Consider the following 18,629-nt stretch of genomic DNA (forward strand, 5'->3'; position numbering starts at 1 on the left):
TCAGTATTCCAATGACGTCACTTTGCATCTAAAAACAATAGCCATAACTGGGTATGTCTTTTACCTTATAAAAATGTTCGGAAAATCCCAATGCTAAATTGCTTGTTTTTCATATACTGGATGGGAGAAAAATAATCCTTCATTATGTATTCCATGTGGGACAGGGCTATTCCCCCTCAGGTTAATAATAAATATTAGTCAGGGATTCGGCAAGCCTCACCCTGACAACAAATTATGTACCCTCGGGTGAAATAGCCCTGTCCCACATGGACACATATGAAGGATTATTTTAATATATATAATTTATTATAAGTTGTAGAACATCACGAACATATTTTATACTTTCTAATTACCTATATAGAACAAGTGGCTGTAATAATAGATGTCTTATGATATAAAGGCGATATTGCATGTATAATGTTTACTTTTATTATTATTATTATTTCTTTTCTTTTCTTTTTTCTTTCTTTAACAACACCAAGAACAAACAGGAAAACCACAATAAAGAGCATACAAAAAACAAACCACAAAAAAACCCAAAACAAGATCCAAAAACAAGAAAAGAAAAACAAAACCCAAACAAACCCACAGAAAAATCTCACAGGACTAAAAACCGAGAGAGAACCGGCGGAGATCACTTGGAAAACCTATAGTCTACGGACTGTCAGGACTGTGGCTAAAGCAGTGAGGAAAATCAGCGGTCAGTCACACCAACAGTCTAACCACAGAACCACACCTGATTTTTATTCTCAACTGACAATGACATGTAAAAGTGCAAACGGACCGAATACCTCAATTTGATATAGTGAACTTTTAAAAGTATTATTATAATAATATTATTTTATTCTTATTAATTTTTGTTTTTATTAAATTATATATTAAAAAAAGTTTTTTATGTATTTATGTATGTATGTAATTATTAGTATTATTATGGCACCGAATTACCTGCAAGTTACAGACTTGCACAGTACGTTTTGAGCTATAACTGAGGCATCCATAAACTGGCGGAAATGTACAGTGAACTACTGATTTTCATTCCTACTTAGCAATGGCATGCAAAAGTGCCAAAGGACCGAATACGTCAATTTGATATACTGAACTTTTAAAATTATTATTATTATTATTAGTATGTATGTATGTATATATATATGTATTATCCATATGGTTTATTATTATTATTATTATTATTATTATTATTATTATTATGTATGTATGTATGTATATATATATATTATCCATATGGTTAAACACATATTGGTATTCTGGTGACGTCATCTATTGACGCACTACAACCTTACAGGAATCTCGGCCAAACGAGTTAAGTTATGAAAATTAATATCGACTATTGGTTATAGATAGGATATTAAACTCGCTATCTACATGACGTTATCTATATGACTTTTAAAACAAATTAAAATAAAAAAAATAAAAAAATAAGATTCTTTTTTTATTATCATCTGCATTTCTATCTTCTATTGCTCAGTATAGCATATTATCAATATATTATTCTACGATATCATATCTCCAGTAAAGCCCATCTTATTGTTATTGTATGTTCCTCATATGTTGTTGTGTAGCGGCATCAGCGTAATAAAGTTCTGTTCTGTTATGTTCTATAGTTGGGGTGGCACTGGTCAATCAGTGTAGACAATAGGACTGCGCATGCGTGAACAATGGTGGACGTGTTTTTCGGAGCTCTCGAAAAAATATATATAAAACATCTGAATATGAACTGAATTCGAACTGAATGTAGTGTGAAATGTTTGAGAAAGCAAGAAGAACGACTACATGTAAGTCAGAAACTTTTAAATGCGAAATAGAATGAAATATAACGAAATATAACGAATTGACGATAAAGGTGTAAGCACTAACCTACACGACCCATATACCTGATTTATACCCGGTTGATTTAAATGTACTATGATAATTTGTTGTAATTGTAACGATGGACTCCTAAGACAGAGTGATCTAGGTGCATTAGCGTTTGTTAATGAGAAGTGTGTGTACCGTGCTTCGTGTATTGTGACTTAAGCTATTGACTCGCGCACTTGATCAAGACAAAATGGCTACAAGTGAGAATGTATCTACAGTTTTAGGCAATACAAGGGAGGTGATGTACGGGAGTAATGATAAATCTGAAAAATCTGGACTATATCACTCAGGTAATGACAAAGATGGATTCAAGACTATCACAAATAGAAATGTATGTGAGAAAAATTGAAAACGTTCAAGCGACGCTCTCTGCATTAACTATGAAAGTTAACTCCTTGGAAGCCGACATTAAAGTATTCAGTCGACTAACTTAAAACCTGGAGTCCAGTCTGCAAGGCTTTGGGTCACCTGTATGACTGTGTCAAGTATTCAACCGACAACAATGCAGCGGAGTTATACAGATGAAAAGCTCAATCAAGCAAATTGACAGTAACAATGCGGCAGTTAGAAATGAGTTAGAGTTTCTCCGAAAGAAAACGAAGAAATGAAAGGTGCGATAACAGATACGCAATGCCGCTCCATGAAGTACAACCTAATCTTTACCGGTCTCGCCGAAAACGCCAACGAGAATCCCGAATATGTAATCAGAGATTTCTTAAACGATGAACTTGGTTTAGACTGGGATTTGCAATTTTGGTAACGTCCCACCGATTCGGAAGGAGACAGAGAGGGAAACCGCGACCCATTGTTGTGAAGTTCCTGTACTATAAAGAACTCCAAATTGTTAAAGAACATGCATATCAACTGAAAGGTAAGCCATATGGCATTAACGAAACAGTTTTCCTGCAGTGATTGAGGAACGCCGGAGAAGGTTGTATCCCACGGCAAAGAGACCTCAGACTAGGCGGCCATAAAACAAAAAATGGTGAGAGATAACTGTTTGTGACGGAAGACCATACGACGAAACGACATTCACAGACGGCCGTTCATACAGAGACGTTGTGCAAGGCAGCACGAGTGAGCCGCGACAGACAAATCAAAGTCGACAGATTGAACAACCACAACAAAGCAGAGTTCGCGACGACGGCAGAAGACCGACACCAAAACGACAGCGTGCTTTGCGTCAACACCAACCGCGGAGAATACCACCGAATCAGAACTGAGACATTGGACGTAAACAAGACCGACTAGGGGTGCGCGGAGGGTGACTTGTCTGTACTTTCGTGGAACGTTTGCAGATCACTGGAAGACAAATTAAAAGACTCACAGTTTTTAGAAATAATAATTAATTATGATATTATTTGTCTGTACGAATGTTGGACAGAAGCCGGTGAACTTTCCTTACCTAACTATATTACTTATGATGTACCACGAAAACAGGGAAAAGGGGGAGGGATAGTGATATTTTATCAAAGAATGTTTGAAAGAATGTTGTACGTTTAGTTGAGAAAGGGTGTGATAGCATTGTTGTTCTAAAATCAAATGTAATACTAGTTGTTTTAGTAGATCAAGAGAGAAAGACGTTTATTTATTCGCTTGCTATATACCACCTGTCAACAGTACTTACTATGATCATAATGATACTGACTTATTCATAACCCTTGAAGCCCAGATAGGGATTATATCTGAGTTAGGAGATGTTATCGTAATTGGAGACTTCAATAGCAGAACTGGCACTGATCTGGACTACATTAGCAATGATATACTACCGGATTGTTCAATTTCAATTTAGGAAATATATTCGAAATACTTACCTGATAATAATGATATCGCAACACGCTTCAGTGAAGATAAAACTGTCAACCATTTTGGTAGAAAAACTGTTATCTATTTGTAAAAACAGCGGTTTACGGATTGTGAATGGTAGGCTTGAAGGAGATAAGAATGGTAGTATTACATTTTATAACACAAATGGCACAAGCCTCATAGATTATTTACTTGTTGGTGAATCTTTTTCAGACACATCAAAAATTTCCAATCCGGAAATATTTTAATTGTTTCTCAGATCATTCTCCTGTTAGTTTTAAAATAGCTCATTTAGTTAAAAATTCGATCACCGAGATTAACAAATTCAAACACACACCAGTATAAAAATGGAATGATGAAAACAATTTTATAATCAGTGGCGAAAATCGCTGAAAACATTGATATGTTACTAAAACTTGTACTATAAATGATAAAAGACAGAAAAAAACGTAATGAATGTGTATGACACATTTGTACAAAAACTTAATGAAATAATTTTACCTTATTGTTCTGTAACAGAGTACAAGTCAAATTCAAAGAAAAATGCGAAAGCCATCGTTATAACCCGATGACAAACCCTGGTTTAACGAGACGTGCAAGAAATGCTATCTTGATTATAAGAAGGCTATACAAACGTTTAATGCAAATAGAACTTCTATTAATCGAATTGAACTTGTTCGTGCGAAGAAACTATACAAGACATTGCAATATAAACTTAAACGAAAATATAAATGTCAACAAGGTAATATGCTTAATTATTCTACGAAAGCATAACCCTAAACATTCTACAAACATTTTCAAAAACGTAAGCAAAAGGTTAAAACTGATTTAGGTAATACTGATTTTTTTAACGCACTTTGGTAACCTTGCTTCGTATGAACCAACTATTACAATGAGGTGGATTATTTTTTATCTAATTTTGATAAAACTACCTACGACCTAAATGCAATGTCTGGATAGCGAAATAACAGAGAAAGAAATAACTATTGCAATACACAAGCTGAAGAAAAAATAAAGCATGCGGTTATGACAATGTTTTAAATGAATACTTTATTAATTGTATAGACGTTTTTAATGCCATGCCTGCTTCTACTGTTCAATGGTATTTTTTAACTCGGGTTATTTTCCCCAAAACTGGGCTGTGGGATCTATCGTTCCTGTTTTTAAGAAAGGTGATAAGAACGCCCGGACAATTATCGAGGGATCACGTTAGTGAGCTGCTTAGGAAAATTATTTACCTCTATATTAAATGAAAGGCTCCTAAATTTTGATGAACAAAACAATGTCATTACCGATGCTCAGTTTGGTTTTAGGAAAGCAGATGTCGACCATTGACGCTATTTTTGTATTACAATCTTTAATAAACAGAACTCTGAAAAATAGGAAGCGATTATATTGCTGTTTTGTAGACTACAAAAAGGCTTTTGATTTTGTAAACAGACAAAATTTGTGGTATCAATTAATTCAACAGGGCATAGGAGGAAAATTGTTATCTCTTATAAGATCTTTATATGATAATGCTAAGTGCTGTGTAAAATATAATGACGTAGTTTCTGATTATTTCGTATGTAGAAACGGTCTATTACAGGGAGAAGTACTATCACCAATATTATTTTCCATGTACGTTAATGATTGTGAAATGCAATTTTTATCAGACAGTTGTCCATATGTTGAAATACAAACGTTAAATATATTCTTAATAATGTACGCTGATGATATGGTACTTTTCTCCGAAACTCCAGGCGGATTACAATCAATGTTAAATTCACTTGCAAATTACACCCAAAATGGGATCTTACCGTCAATACAAATAAAACAAAATAGTTGTCTTTAGAAATGGGGGAAAAAGTAAGAAAGAACGAGAAATGGTCATATAATGGCCACCAATTAGAAGTTGTAGACGAATTTAATTACCTTGGATTATTACTTCGTTTCAATGGCAAATTTTAATAGTACACAAAAAAGACTTGCTGAACAAGGACTCAAAGCCCAATATTGGATAACAAATATCTGTAGTAAGAATTTCTTTAATATTGAAACAATGTTAGCCGTGTTTGATACTTATGTCAATAGCGTTCTTAGTTACGGATCTGAAGTCTGGGGTTTTCACTCAGCTCACGATATTGAGAAAGTACATATACAATTTTGTAAAAAAGTATTGGGTGTGCATAAAAGAACATGCAATTATTTTGTTTATAACGAATTAGGGCGATATCCTTTAGCAATTATCAGAAAACTTAGAATTTTTAAATATTGGATAAAGCTTAGTAGTACCAGTAACTGTATCTTAAAAGCTATATATGAGGAAATGTATCAGTACGGAGATACCTGTTAACGAACATTAAACAAGAACTAGATACGCTTGGGCTAAGTTATATGTGGGACTCGACCAATATCAATTCTAGTTTTTATGTCATAAATAAAAGAACGAGTATATGATGTTTTTAAGCAAAATGCCTATAGTACAATAAGGACATCGCCAAAGGGAGTGCTATATCAGCACTTATTATTAAATGGATTTACTTTACAAACCTACCTTACAAAACCAATAGAATCTCGCAATTTAAGACAAATAACAAAATGAGAATTTGTGCACATAAATTAAATATTGAGTCTGGTAGGTATAAAAATATCGAAAGGGCACAAAGAATATGTACTTTATGTAACTGTAATGAGATTGAGGACGAATTTCATTTTATCCTTCAATGTCCAAGATACGAAACTTTAAGAAAGAAATTCATTAAAAAAATACTACTTTAAGCATCCCAGTACTTTGAAATTAATACAACTCTTATCAACCGGAAACAATAAAGAGATAAACAACCTAGGAAAATATTTATTACAAGCAAACAGAACTAGGGATCAACTATTACTGGAAATAAACTAATATGTTCTCATTTTATCATTACCCTAGCCGCTGAGGATAACCTGTAAAATAACTTATCTTTATTCTGTTTTGTTTTTTCTATTATATATGTGTGTTTGTGTGTTTGGGTGTGTATTTGTGTCTGCGTGTGTGTGTGTGTGTGTGGGTATGTGTGTGTATATATGTATATATGTAAGTCACTCTCCACCATTGTTCCGCACTATTGTATATATTAATGTTTGTTCATTGTTATAATGCTGATAAGTTGAACAACTTAAAGCAATAAAAGAACTTGAACTTGAACTTGATCTCCCATTGTTTTTTACTCTAATAGCGGAACTATCATTTGCCTAACTAGAAATGATCTCCCATTTTGCTCATAAAGTGGCAACAGCAGGTTTCCTCTCTCAATATCTGTGTGGTTCTTAACCATATGTCTGACGCCATATAACCATAAATAAAATGTGTTGAGTCCATCGTTGAATAAAACATTTCTTTCTTTTTTGCTTTAATATCAATGCATTAGTGTGGGTCAGTTTTTAGGGGGGGGGGGGGGGGGGGGGGGATGGACTGATATAGTTAACATATTACACCGGTTCAGTTCCAAAAGGTCCGAATACGTCAATCTGATATACGGAACTTTTAAAACTGTTATTATTATTATTATTATTACTGCATATATTGATGTATGTATGTATTGATGTATGTATGCATGTATGTATGTATGTATATATAATTATGTATTATCCATATGGTTAAACATATATTGGTATTGTGGTGACGTCATCGATCGACGCACTACAACCTTACAGGAATCTCGGCCAAACGAGTTAAATTAATATCGACTATTGGTCATAGATAGGATATTAAACTCGCTATCTACATGACGTTACCTATATGACTTTAAAAAAAAAAAGTATACTAAAATTAAAATTAAAAAATAAGAAAACAAATTATTAACATCCGCATTTCTATCTTCTATTGCTCAGTATAGCATATTATCAATATATTATTCTACGATATCGTATTATCTCCTGTAAAGCCATCTTGTCACTGTAAACTATTGTTATTGTATGTTCCTCATATGTTGTTGTGTAACGGCATCAGCGTAATAAAGTTCTGTTCTGTTCTGATCTGTTCTGTTCTGTTCTGTTATGTTCTATAGTTGGATGCGGCACTGGTCAATAAGTGTAGACAATAGGACTGATCTCCCATTGTTTTCTACTCTAATAGCGGAACTATCATTTGCCTAACTAGAACTGATCTCCCATTTTGCTCATAATGTGGTAACAGCAGGTTTTCTCTCTCAATATCTGTGTGGTATTTAACCATATGTATGACGCCATATAACCATAAATAAAATGTGTTGAGTCCATTGTTGAAATAAAACATTTCTTTCTTTTTTGCTTAATATCAATGCATTAGTGTGGGCCAGTTCTTGGAAGGACCGAATACGTCAATTTGATATACTGAACTTTTAAAATTATTATTATAATTATTATTATTATTATTATTATGTATGTATGTATATATATATGTATTATCCATATGGTTTATTATTATTATTATTATTATGTATGTATGTATATATAATTATGTATTATCCATATGGTTAAACACATATTGGTATTCTGGTGACGTCATCGATTGACGCACTACAACCTTACAGGAATCTCGCCAAACGAGTTAAGTTATGAAAATTAATATCGACTATGGGTTATAGATAGGATATTAAACTCGCTATCTACATGACGTTACCTATATGACTTTTAAAACAAATTAAAATTAAATGTTTTTAAAAATTATTAACATCCGCATTTCTATCTTCTTTTGCTCAGTATAGCATATTATCAATATTTTATTCTACGATATCGTATTATCTCCTGTAAAGCCCATCTTGTCACTGTAAAATGTTGTTATTGTATGTTCCTCATATGTTGTTGTGTAACGGCATCAGCGTAATAAAGTTCTGTTCTGTTCTGATCTGTTCTGTTCTGTTATGTTCTATAGTTGGATGCGACACTGGTCAATCAGTGTAGACACTAGGACTGATCTGCCATTGTTTTCTACTCTAATAGCATATGTTTGTCTACTCTAATAGCTCCCAACTATCATCAAAGTGGCAAGCGCAGGTTTCTTCTCTCAATATATGTGCGGTTCTTAACCCTATGTATGAAAATGGACTGATACAGTTAACATATTACACTGGTTCAGTGCTTGATTCTGTTGAAACTAATATAGCCAGAGAGGAGAAATTACACAGACTGATTGTGAATACCACAAGGAATATGAAAACTCATTTATGTACTTTCTAAATATTTTATTAAATTAAAAAACATTTAATGTTCAACTTTAAAATTTCAATATGCTGCAAAATAGCATAAAATGACCTCTGATGTTACTACATGTTGTTGCAATATTTGTTAACATTTTTGAGCTAATAATTTTGTAAAAAGGACCAAACTTGTTGGGTCAATATTGAGAATATTTTAGCATTTTTAAATATTGAATTTTAGTGAGTTTCTCAATTATTGCAATTGGACAAAAGATCTAAATATAATGCACATATCACTACTAAATGTAATTAAACACTTTAAATAAATAGTATACAGCTTATAACAAGATTCAGTACTCTAATAATACATTTCATCTACATTTATGTAAATTATACACTTCAGACATTTTTCAAAAATGGTATTTTATCGAATGCCACAACAAAATACCTTTCAGTTACCACAGACCAGTAAAATATAGTTACCTATGTCCTCTGGACTAATAAAGTTTGCACAGCGGACATCGTTTCCACCGCCTCTATGAACGTGCTTGCCATCCAAGTCCCTATACTCCCAGCGTATATCCGCTGTTTCGGTTTTTGACTGCTGGGTCCTATCTTTGGCAGTCCTGTCCTTTATAGACGAGTGGCGAAATAATGGCCACACTAATTCTTTAAAACTACCACAATACCGATACCATCTACCATTGAACCTTCTTGAGTTAATTACTCCATGCAATGGCTTCCGATCATTAAAGTGCTACTCCAGTTGTTTCAGACCCCGGTCAAAAGTTAATGTGCAGACGGCTGTCTTCGTCACACACTCCCACTCAAAAAGGATATTTACTCTACTATAAGAGTATGGAAATATTCATATATAATATTTATCATTCAACATATGGTGCGTTAACCAACGTATACGGCAAACCTATTATAACCTACATAATACATAAAGTGACAACCAGTAATCACACTCAGTCTGTAAGTCCCTGGTATGCAATAAAACTTCAAAGATACACAAAGTCAACACACCATACACATATGATTCAACATCTGGAAAGACCATCGGCAATCACGTTCGTGGCTCCAGTAATATGTTGTATAGTAAGGAAAAACTCTTGGAGTAGGAGACTCCATCGAAGTACCCTCTGATTATTGGCCTTCATCCGATCATTCAACTGGCTGTGCTGTAGACTTCACATAGATTTGGAAATGTTTCAACGCCAGTATAATGGCCAGTGTTTCTTTCTCGATGCTTATGTAGTTCAGCTGATGGCGATCAAACTTCTTGGAGAAGAAACTGACGGGATGGTCTAGAAAGTCATCATCTTCTTGGAACAACACCCCGCCTGCTCCCAGATCGCTTGCATCAACAGCAAGTTTGAATGGGCGAGAAATGTCTGGTGCCGCCATTACTAGTGTAGACAACAGCATTACCTTACGACGTTGAATGGCCTTGGTGCAGTTATCTCCCCAGGTGAATGATACTTCCTTCTTTAATAAGTTGGTGATTGGGCTGGTGATGAAACTGAAATTCTCTACATATCTGCGATAATATCTGCACATCCCCATGAATCGGCGCACTTCCTTATGAGTGGTTGGTGCAGGATACTCCAAAATACATTTCACTTTGGCGATTAAAGGTGCCACACAACCATGGCCCACGGTATGTCCAAGAAATGTAACTGATGCACGACTGAAATCACACTTGGCTAAATTTATTGTCAGATTGGCCCAGTTCGGTCTGACTGACAGTTGGCAAGTCTGCTAGTTTAGCTTAGCTTAATAACTGGTTTAACGTGTCCATATACCACTAGGCTTTCGAACACGCCTATCCCGAGTTCGGCCTCCCCATAGGATCGGGGGTCTGACTCGGGACAGGGATAACCTAACAAATAGGGTCAATTTTGAAATTTTGAATATTAACGCCAAAAGTATAGAAAAGGGAAACATTGGGGTTAATAAGTTTTGGCTGTGCCCTTAAAGAAAAATATTAACATTCCTAACCTATATAAATTATTAATATAATATAATTTTGGCGCAAATTTAGATGGGCTGGTCTAAAATTAATAATTATTAAACAATATTCATTAAGCCCATGGGAGGTTAAGAGGAAAGGGGCTGCCAGTCATATTTTAAACACTGGTGTGACAAGGTGAGGGTCGGGAGGGAGAGGAGGCCGGCCCTACACAAAACCTAATGCCGAACCGCCTACGCTTGTAGCCCCAAAGAATGCCCTAACTCCCGACATCCCATCCCCCCCCCCCCCCCCCCACACACACACCGTGTCCAACCGCAGTTCAGTCCAATCCTGGCAGCCTACTAGTTGTTTAGGAAGTTATTATAACTTCCCAAACCGGCGTCACTTGAAGAGTGATGCCAAAGGGTTATAAGAGTTTAATCGCTGGTGCCACTAGGGGAGTGGCGCAAAAGATCCAGGGATGGTTAATTTAGTACTTCGTTTTGGGTACCAAGCCTGCCAGAAGGAGAGAGGCGAACCCGGCCGATCCATGGAAAAACAGGCTACTCCTCAGTTGTCCTCTAAAACAACATGATTAAGTTATTTAGAAGACGCAGCGAACACTTTCATCTATAATACCTAGGGCAGTAGACGAGGTAATATTAACCAAGCCACTACCAAAGGCACAGACCAGACACCTGCCCTGTTAAATTACATATATATATTTTTTTATTTTTTTAAAATATAAAATAATGATTAAAATTTGGATAAAATATACATAAACATCAAACGGCGAGCCGTAAACCTATGAAATGTATTTACAAATAAAAAAGAAGAAATAATAATAAAAAAAAAATAAAAAATAATAATAAACAAACAACAACAAACAATTTTTTTTTAAAATTAATTAAGTAATTAATTAAAAAATAAATTAATAATAATAATAATAATAGATAGTGGTTCAATCTAGCGAGTATTTCGCTGTTTCGTAACTTGAGATTGACAGTTGTATCTTCGTCACAGGGTATCGAGTGGCCTTCAAAATTAACAGGTAATGCTGGCATTATTGGAAGTCTGCTTACGTAACCTTTAAGTGAATTCATGTGGCAATACCTAGTTTTCCTATCCCTGTCACTGACCAGTTCTATGCAGAACGTACGGCCCAAAGTACCTGTTCTGCAAAGACCCCCGTTTAATGGGAAGATACAGCAGCACCTTATCCCCATGATTAAACTGACGACTTTTAGTCTTTTTGTCAAACTGTAGTTTAATTTTACTTTGAGAATGGTTAAGATGTTTTTTTCGCTAGTTCAGTTGCCTGCCACAACCTATCTCTAACCTTACCTACGTAATTCAGCAGGTTCTCTGAACTGGAGTCTTCTAACCAACTATCTTTGACAAGTTTTAGTGTCCTTTGGCCGAATGACCATATACTAACTCAAAAGGTGTGAATCCCAAAGATTCTTGTTTAGCATCACATGCTGCAAACAACACGAATGAGATTGGCTGATCCCAGTTGGTACCATTATGCAAACAATTGCATCAAGTCATGTTTTTCTTGCTCTGGTGGAAACGTTCAACTGCCCCCTGGCTCTCCGGGTGAAAGGCAGCTGAAAAAATCTGACGAATATCTAGTATGACCAATACCTGCTGGATCAATTTACTCATAAAGTTAGTACCATGGTCGCTTTGAATTTCTGTCGGTAAACCCGTGTATGTGAAATATTTTAGTAGTGCGCTAGCTATGACGGGTGCAGTAACTTTTCTTAGCAGTATCGCCTCTGTGAAACGGGTCGTTAGACACATACTTGTTAAAAATTGGTTGCCTGTCCGGGTTTTCAGTAACGGCCCAACATATATCTATTAAGACCTTTGTAAAGGCCTACCCTACTATAGGAACTTTTTGTAGCAGGTAGGGCAGAATCCCCTGATTCGGTTTCCCTACCACCTGGCACACATGACATGACATACAGTGCTTACTGACATCTGCAAACATTCCCTTCCAATAAAACTCAAATGCAAGCTTACCATATGTTTTATTTTGCCCTAAAGGACTCGCAAACACATTCTCATGAGCTAACAATAACAACACAGCATGATACTGAGTTGGTACAACTCTTCACTATCAGGTACAATTTTCTCAACACATTTATTCATTAGCACCCCGTTATTATGATAATAACCTGACAACTGGACGTCAATCTCTTTATCTGTTAACACCTGAGTGCGAGCATCTAACAGAGTAGGGTCAGCCCACTGTTCCCTAATTAATTCCTGCCTATCACATGGTAACATACCCTCACAAAACATTACTGGCTCATTGGTCCCCTGGGAAGTATCCAAAGTTCTGGTCTCAGCTATCACCACACCTGATTTATTAGGCCCCTCGTCTACCAAGCTCTCATGTCTGACACATGTCTCAGACAAATCAACCATCTGGGGTTCCATGAGTTTTTCTTTTAGCCGTCATAGACCTAGTCATTACGCAAGCTGGATATGTCATCTCGTCACGCTCACATTTCTCTACTGGGAGTGGCTTAACATCGACTATCAGTTGATTACAGTTCGGTTGTCCACAATGACTGGCCAGGTCATTTCCCAACAACATCGATATACCCTCGAATGGCAAAGTTTTAACTACAAACATAACCACTGAACCTGTTACAAACTTTGAACACAAGAACACGTCATGTAACCTGACAACAATACTCTCCCCTGTAACGAATATTAGAAGCAAACTACGTCATATATCAGACTTCTCAACCCCAGCTAGACATTATTCTATTCTGAGTGATTGACTACACCCAGTATCCTGATAAATCGAGATCGACTTGGGGCAAACCTCCTGTTTTTCATCACAAATCATGCCAATTGAAATATGTGGGTTAACCTTTCTTACCATTGGTCTATCCAACAACCTTGACTCTGTCACTACTGGATCTGATCTCACTAACCCAACTATCTTAGCATTGTCCCGTTTCCTTCAGTCAGCTGACACATGGTTATCCTTTTTTTACAATAACTATAGCGAGGGTGATATGTTTGCGCATGTGCAGATAACCCAGACTGCCTCTGACCCCCAGGTACCTGCCAAGTCTGACCACTGGACCAACCAGTTGCACCTCTCTGATTATTACTTTAACATGTAATCATCTGCAGCGATCGCAGCATCGTCTAGCTTACATATTCCCCTATCCTCTTAATAAAAAGAGAAAAAAAAAGAGAGAAAAAAAACCCCTCTCCATAACATTGCCCCTCAATTTTCTTTAATTTGCTGTACTTCAACTGACAACCTTCTGGTCGTAACTCATATATTCGTAAGACAGCTGCCTTAACCAAACCATAATCTCTAGCACTACGGTCACTCAATGAATTATATGCCTCGCTAGCCTTTCCCTTAAATCTAGACATAGTTAACAATGCCCACTTGTGTTCCGGCCAATCTGGTTCCTTAGCTATTCGTTCAAATAGGTGAAAAGATCCGTCTATCTGCCCCTCTTCAAAAATCGGAACTGATCAATATGCTTCTCCCATGATAAAATGACCATTCCCATTTTCACTACTTCCTCGTGACATACGACTGATGTCGACTTCCCGCATTTTTAACTCATGTGCCCTCTCTAACGCTAGTTCCTCTCTCTCACTTTGTCTTCTCTCTCTCTCTCTCCCTCCCTATCCTCTCTTTCCCCCTCTCTCTATTTTCTTTTTCTCCTTCTCTATTTTCCTTCTCTCTCTCTCTCTCTCTCTCTCTCTCTGTCTCTCTCTCTCTCTCTCTCTCTCTCTCTCTCTCTCTCTCTCTCTCTCTCTCTCTCTCTCTCTCTCTCTCTCTGTCTAACACTCTCTGCTCTTGTATGACATCTCATGTTCTAGTTCTTGTTTTTAAAAAGCAAAAAACCCCACAAAAAACAAACAAACACACAAAACACCCCAAAACACCCACAAAAACACACAAAAAAACACAAAAAACACACAAACAAACAACAACAAACAAACAAACAAAAAACTGCACAAAAAACACACACAAAAATCAACCACACGCAAAAAACAAAACAAAAAACAACAACAACAAAAAAAACATCAAAAAACCCAAACATGCACCATACATGTAAATGAGTGCAGTACAAAAAGATACATAATGGAGTTTGCTAAAAAGGAAAATTACAAGAAAGGTGCACGCAGGTCTGAAAACATGAAGCCTAACTCGCAGTGTGCTGTGAATAGACAAGCCGTTACGTTTGATGCAAGCAGCACTGGCGACTGAATTTCGTTCACGCTTGTGCTAAAAGTTATAAAACGAGTTTTTACAGCTTAAGCTTTAACAGCGTTTGGCGTGGACCTTACTACCTGTTTCCATTTCACAGTTATGCTTCTAATCTATAACAATATTTTTATGATAAACACTTGGACTGGTTCAGTCTGTATGATAAACAGTACAAAAAATATTAGAATAAAATAGAATAGTAGGGGCGGCACGATAAACACAATTTTGCAGCTGATAGTTTGTATTTGTTTGGATCATATTAACAAAACTAAAAACTAAATAAAAATAAATAAAAATAACTAACTAAATAAATAAATAAAAATTAAACTAACTAACTAAATAAATAAAAATTAAGTCAACAGTATACACGTTTCCTTTAGCAATGTTTGGGTGTGACAAATAACGAGCACCGGGAATATTGTCCTACAGCTCTAAACAACAGTATATACACGTTGTGTATTTAAACTTTTATACGAATAAATTTAGTTCAGGTAGTTACAGCGTCCAGAGGAATTACTATAGACTTCGGGCGAGTCTCGTGTGGATCAAACTGGTATCCGTGCGCAGGTGTGGAATGTCGGTTGGATAAAGCACTGAGGTCGGTGTGGTGGGTAACTTTTGTGATCCTGTTGTCTTTAAGTTTGGCCATAATTCGACCGCCGGATGACTAAGCCGTTTCAACATGTTCACTCTCCTTGGTTTTAGTCAAAAGCTGATGGTTTACTGTTGTTAAGTCCTCTACAATTGAAATTCCGGAAGCTTTTAGTTTTTTCCTGTTCTTTATGATAACTAGCTTGTGCTTTCTAGAGTGGAATTTTACAATTATTCCTCTGTCACGTTCGGCTGAAAACTTTCCAACACGATGTGCAATGTCAATGCTGTTTTTCATATCTATTCCCAATTTCTCTTGTACTAAAATAATTATATTAAACGACAATAGTTGCCGTAACACGGTCGGTCGCTAGTGATGGACGTTTTGACAGGTGTCTTTCAACAGTTTATTCATGTTCACCACGGAAAATACGACGTGGAATCTGTTCCTCTGTAGGCAAACAATTACAAACACGTGTTTTCAGGTAGCTGTCCTTCGAATAACAACTCTCACACTTGAATATCACAACAAATGCCCAAATATATGAAGTTAGCTTTCGAACCATGACAAAATCGCACCGTGTGTAAACTGACCCATAAGTTAATATTTACTAATAACAACATACATATCGCTAAATAAACAAATTACGCAATTAACCAACTACTTATAGTCCATCCGATAGGGAACGCCTTTTTTTCCCTGCTATGGAATTGCCAATAGATTATTTATTTTCTGAGCCAATTGTTTTCTAAATTGGACACAAAATAGGTGGGTTTTTTAATTTCTAAAATACTTTCACTTTTCTTCTTACATCAACCAAAAATGATTTTTTTTTTTTTTTTTTTTTTTTTTTTTTTTTTGTAGAACGATGGGATGGACTATGGTTTTGTAACTGATGTGTATACCATTTCAATTAATATACTCCAACAGAAGTATAGGGGCCTGTATTGCCTGATGACCTACTTTCAATGATCATGACCTACTTTCCAGTGACCTTGATGGCGTCACGGTCTTGTCACGTGACTCGGCCCCGTCCTACTCATACCGACTCCGTCCCACTGGCCCCTATTTAGACTGGTCCCGACCCATGTTATTTTGTCTGTGGGAAGTGTAGGATCTCTCCTACTAATGGGAAAGTGTATCGGGTTTCCTCTCTAAAACTGTCAAAAGTATGTTTGACATCCAATAGCCGATGATTAATAAATCAAGGTGCTCTAGTAGTGTCGTTAAACAAAATAACTTCTAAGGACTCAGCCCGATGTGAGGTAGTGTGTTTAATTTTAGCGTGCTGAATGTTGAATGGTTATAACTGCTTCCATCCGGGAAGCGGTATTCTAATTTGTTGTCGGTCGCAATACTCTATGGGACATCTAAAAGTTACATTTCCCAAAGACGTGAAATATGAAATGATTTAAATGGGTGTAAAAAAGAATTCTCGTTCCACGATGTCTCCCGCGCTAGTGCATTCACAGAATTATTATGAACTATTTGATCATGCCCAAAGATGGCGCTTCGTCGATCGCATATATGTATATGTGGTTTAAATGACAGGCTTTGTTTACATGTGTGAAGTAGGTGAATCGGGAGCGAGTTCGACTCTGAATTGGGGAAATTATATATATATATATATATATAATTTTTTTTTTTTTTAAATTAATATATAGTTTATTTGTTTTTATTTATTTATTTGCTTATTTATTTATTTATTTATTTATTTATTTATATTACGAATTTTGTACAATCAGCCTATATCTAACCTGTAGGTTGTTTTGAAATTTAATATTTCATGTACGACGTTTAAACAGCGGTTTAATTAATTTATATTAGATTTTAGGGTACATATTCACACTCATATATAAGGACACTTACGCTTTAAAACTATACCATGTATACAGAGATTTTAAACTAGTATGCCTTTAGAGGTGTATTGTGATTTTGTTTTCAGTCAGTATATGTGGATGTAACCTATTAAATATACAGAGATTGTGTTGTTCAATGGTTCAGTGCTGCCCATCATATACTACTACTCTACCTTTATATATATATATATATATATATATATACCAAATATATGTCAAAAATTTGTGCACACCTAAAATTTATGCAACAGCTGACCAATGTAATCAATTAGGCATGACTGATATACAGAGGATTTACTTGACATATGTTTTTCCCAATATCCACAGCGAAGTTTGAAATTTTCAAATCATTGGCAGTATATATTGTAGTGAAAACAAAACACAGTGCCTACATTCATCCGTCCATCGTTTCAAGCGGGACTTGTGTGGACTAACGAAATTTTGGTTTGGTTTTTGATTTATTTCTAAATTACAAATCACTACGCATATATAAAATGGACACATATTGGGTTACACCGAGAGGCCTTAAGGGCGACATGTGAATAGTATCAGTGTTCATTTCTCTTCATCATGATCTTCGTCCTCATCATCAGTATCAATATCATCTATATCGTCGACGTCTACTTCGTCCAAATATAAGCGAGAGTATGTGTCTTTAAATAACTTCCATTGCAATGTCTTCATGTTTGTTTCGGTGGCATCTTGGGACATGTTTTTTGGTTGTTGTTTCTTTTTGTAGCGTTTCCTCTTACTTTCGAGATAGTCACAATTGATGTCCAATTCACGTTCCACCATAAGAATTACGCCTTCGTTTTCCAGATCGAGCGACGGCTCTTCTTGTTTCTCTTCACACAAATTGAAATGGAGATGTCGCTACAAGTCTCTTTCATCTTTAAAAGTAAAATAAAGTTTGTTTTATTGAACGACGCCACTAGAGCACATTGATTTTTTTATCTTATCATCGGCTATTGGTTGTCAAACATATGGTCATTCTGACACTGTTTTTAGAGAAAACCCGCTGTCGCCACATAGGCTACTCTTTTTACGACAGGCAGCAAGGGATCTATTATTTGCGCTTCCCACAGGCAGGATAGCACAAACCATGGCCATTGTTGAACCAGTTATGGATCACTGGTCGGTG

At 35.9% G+C, this 18,629-nt stretch overlaps 2 protein-coding genes across 2 annotated transcripts in view; one reads left to right on the top strand and one right to left on the bottom strand.

The window, feature by feature from the left end:
• Window positions 1-1,974, top strand: part of LOC121386386 (probable inactive serine/threonine-protein kinase gdt6) — a 58,287-nt gene extending 56,313 nt beyond the window's left edge. Inside the window, exon 8 of the mRNA XM_041517265.1 lies at window positions 483-1,974. Coding sequence (XP_041373199.1) covers window positions 483-653 — 171 coding nt within the window. The 3' untranslated portion in view covers window positions 654-1,974. The remainder of the gene's footprint in view (window positions 1-482) is intronic.
• Window positions 1-18,629, bottom strand: part of LOC121385900 (scavenger receptor class F member 1-like) — a 231,507-nt gene that overhangs the window by 110,345 nt on the left and 102,533 nt on the right. The window lies entirely within an intron of this gene.

Source organism: Gigantopelta aegis, chromosome 12 (assembly GCF_016097555.1).
Source record: "Gigantopelta aegis isolate Gae_Host chromosome 12, Gae_host_genome, whole genome shotgun sequence".
NCBI lineage: Eukaryota > Metazoa > Mollusca > Gastropoda > Neomphalida > Peltospiridae > Gigantopelta > Gigantopelta aegis.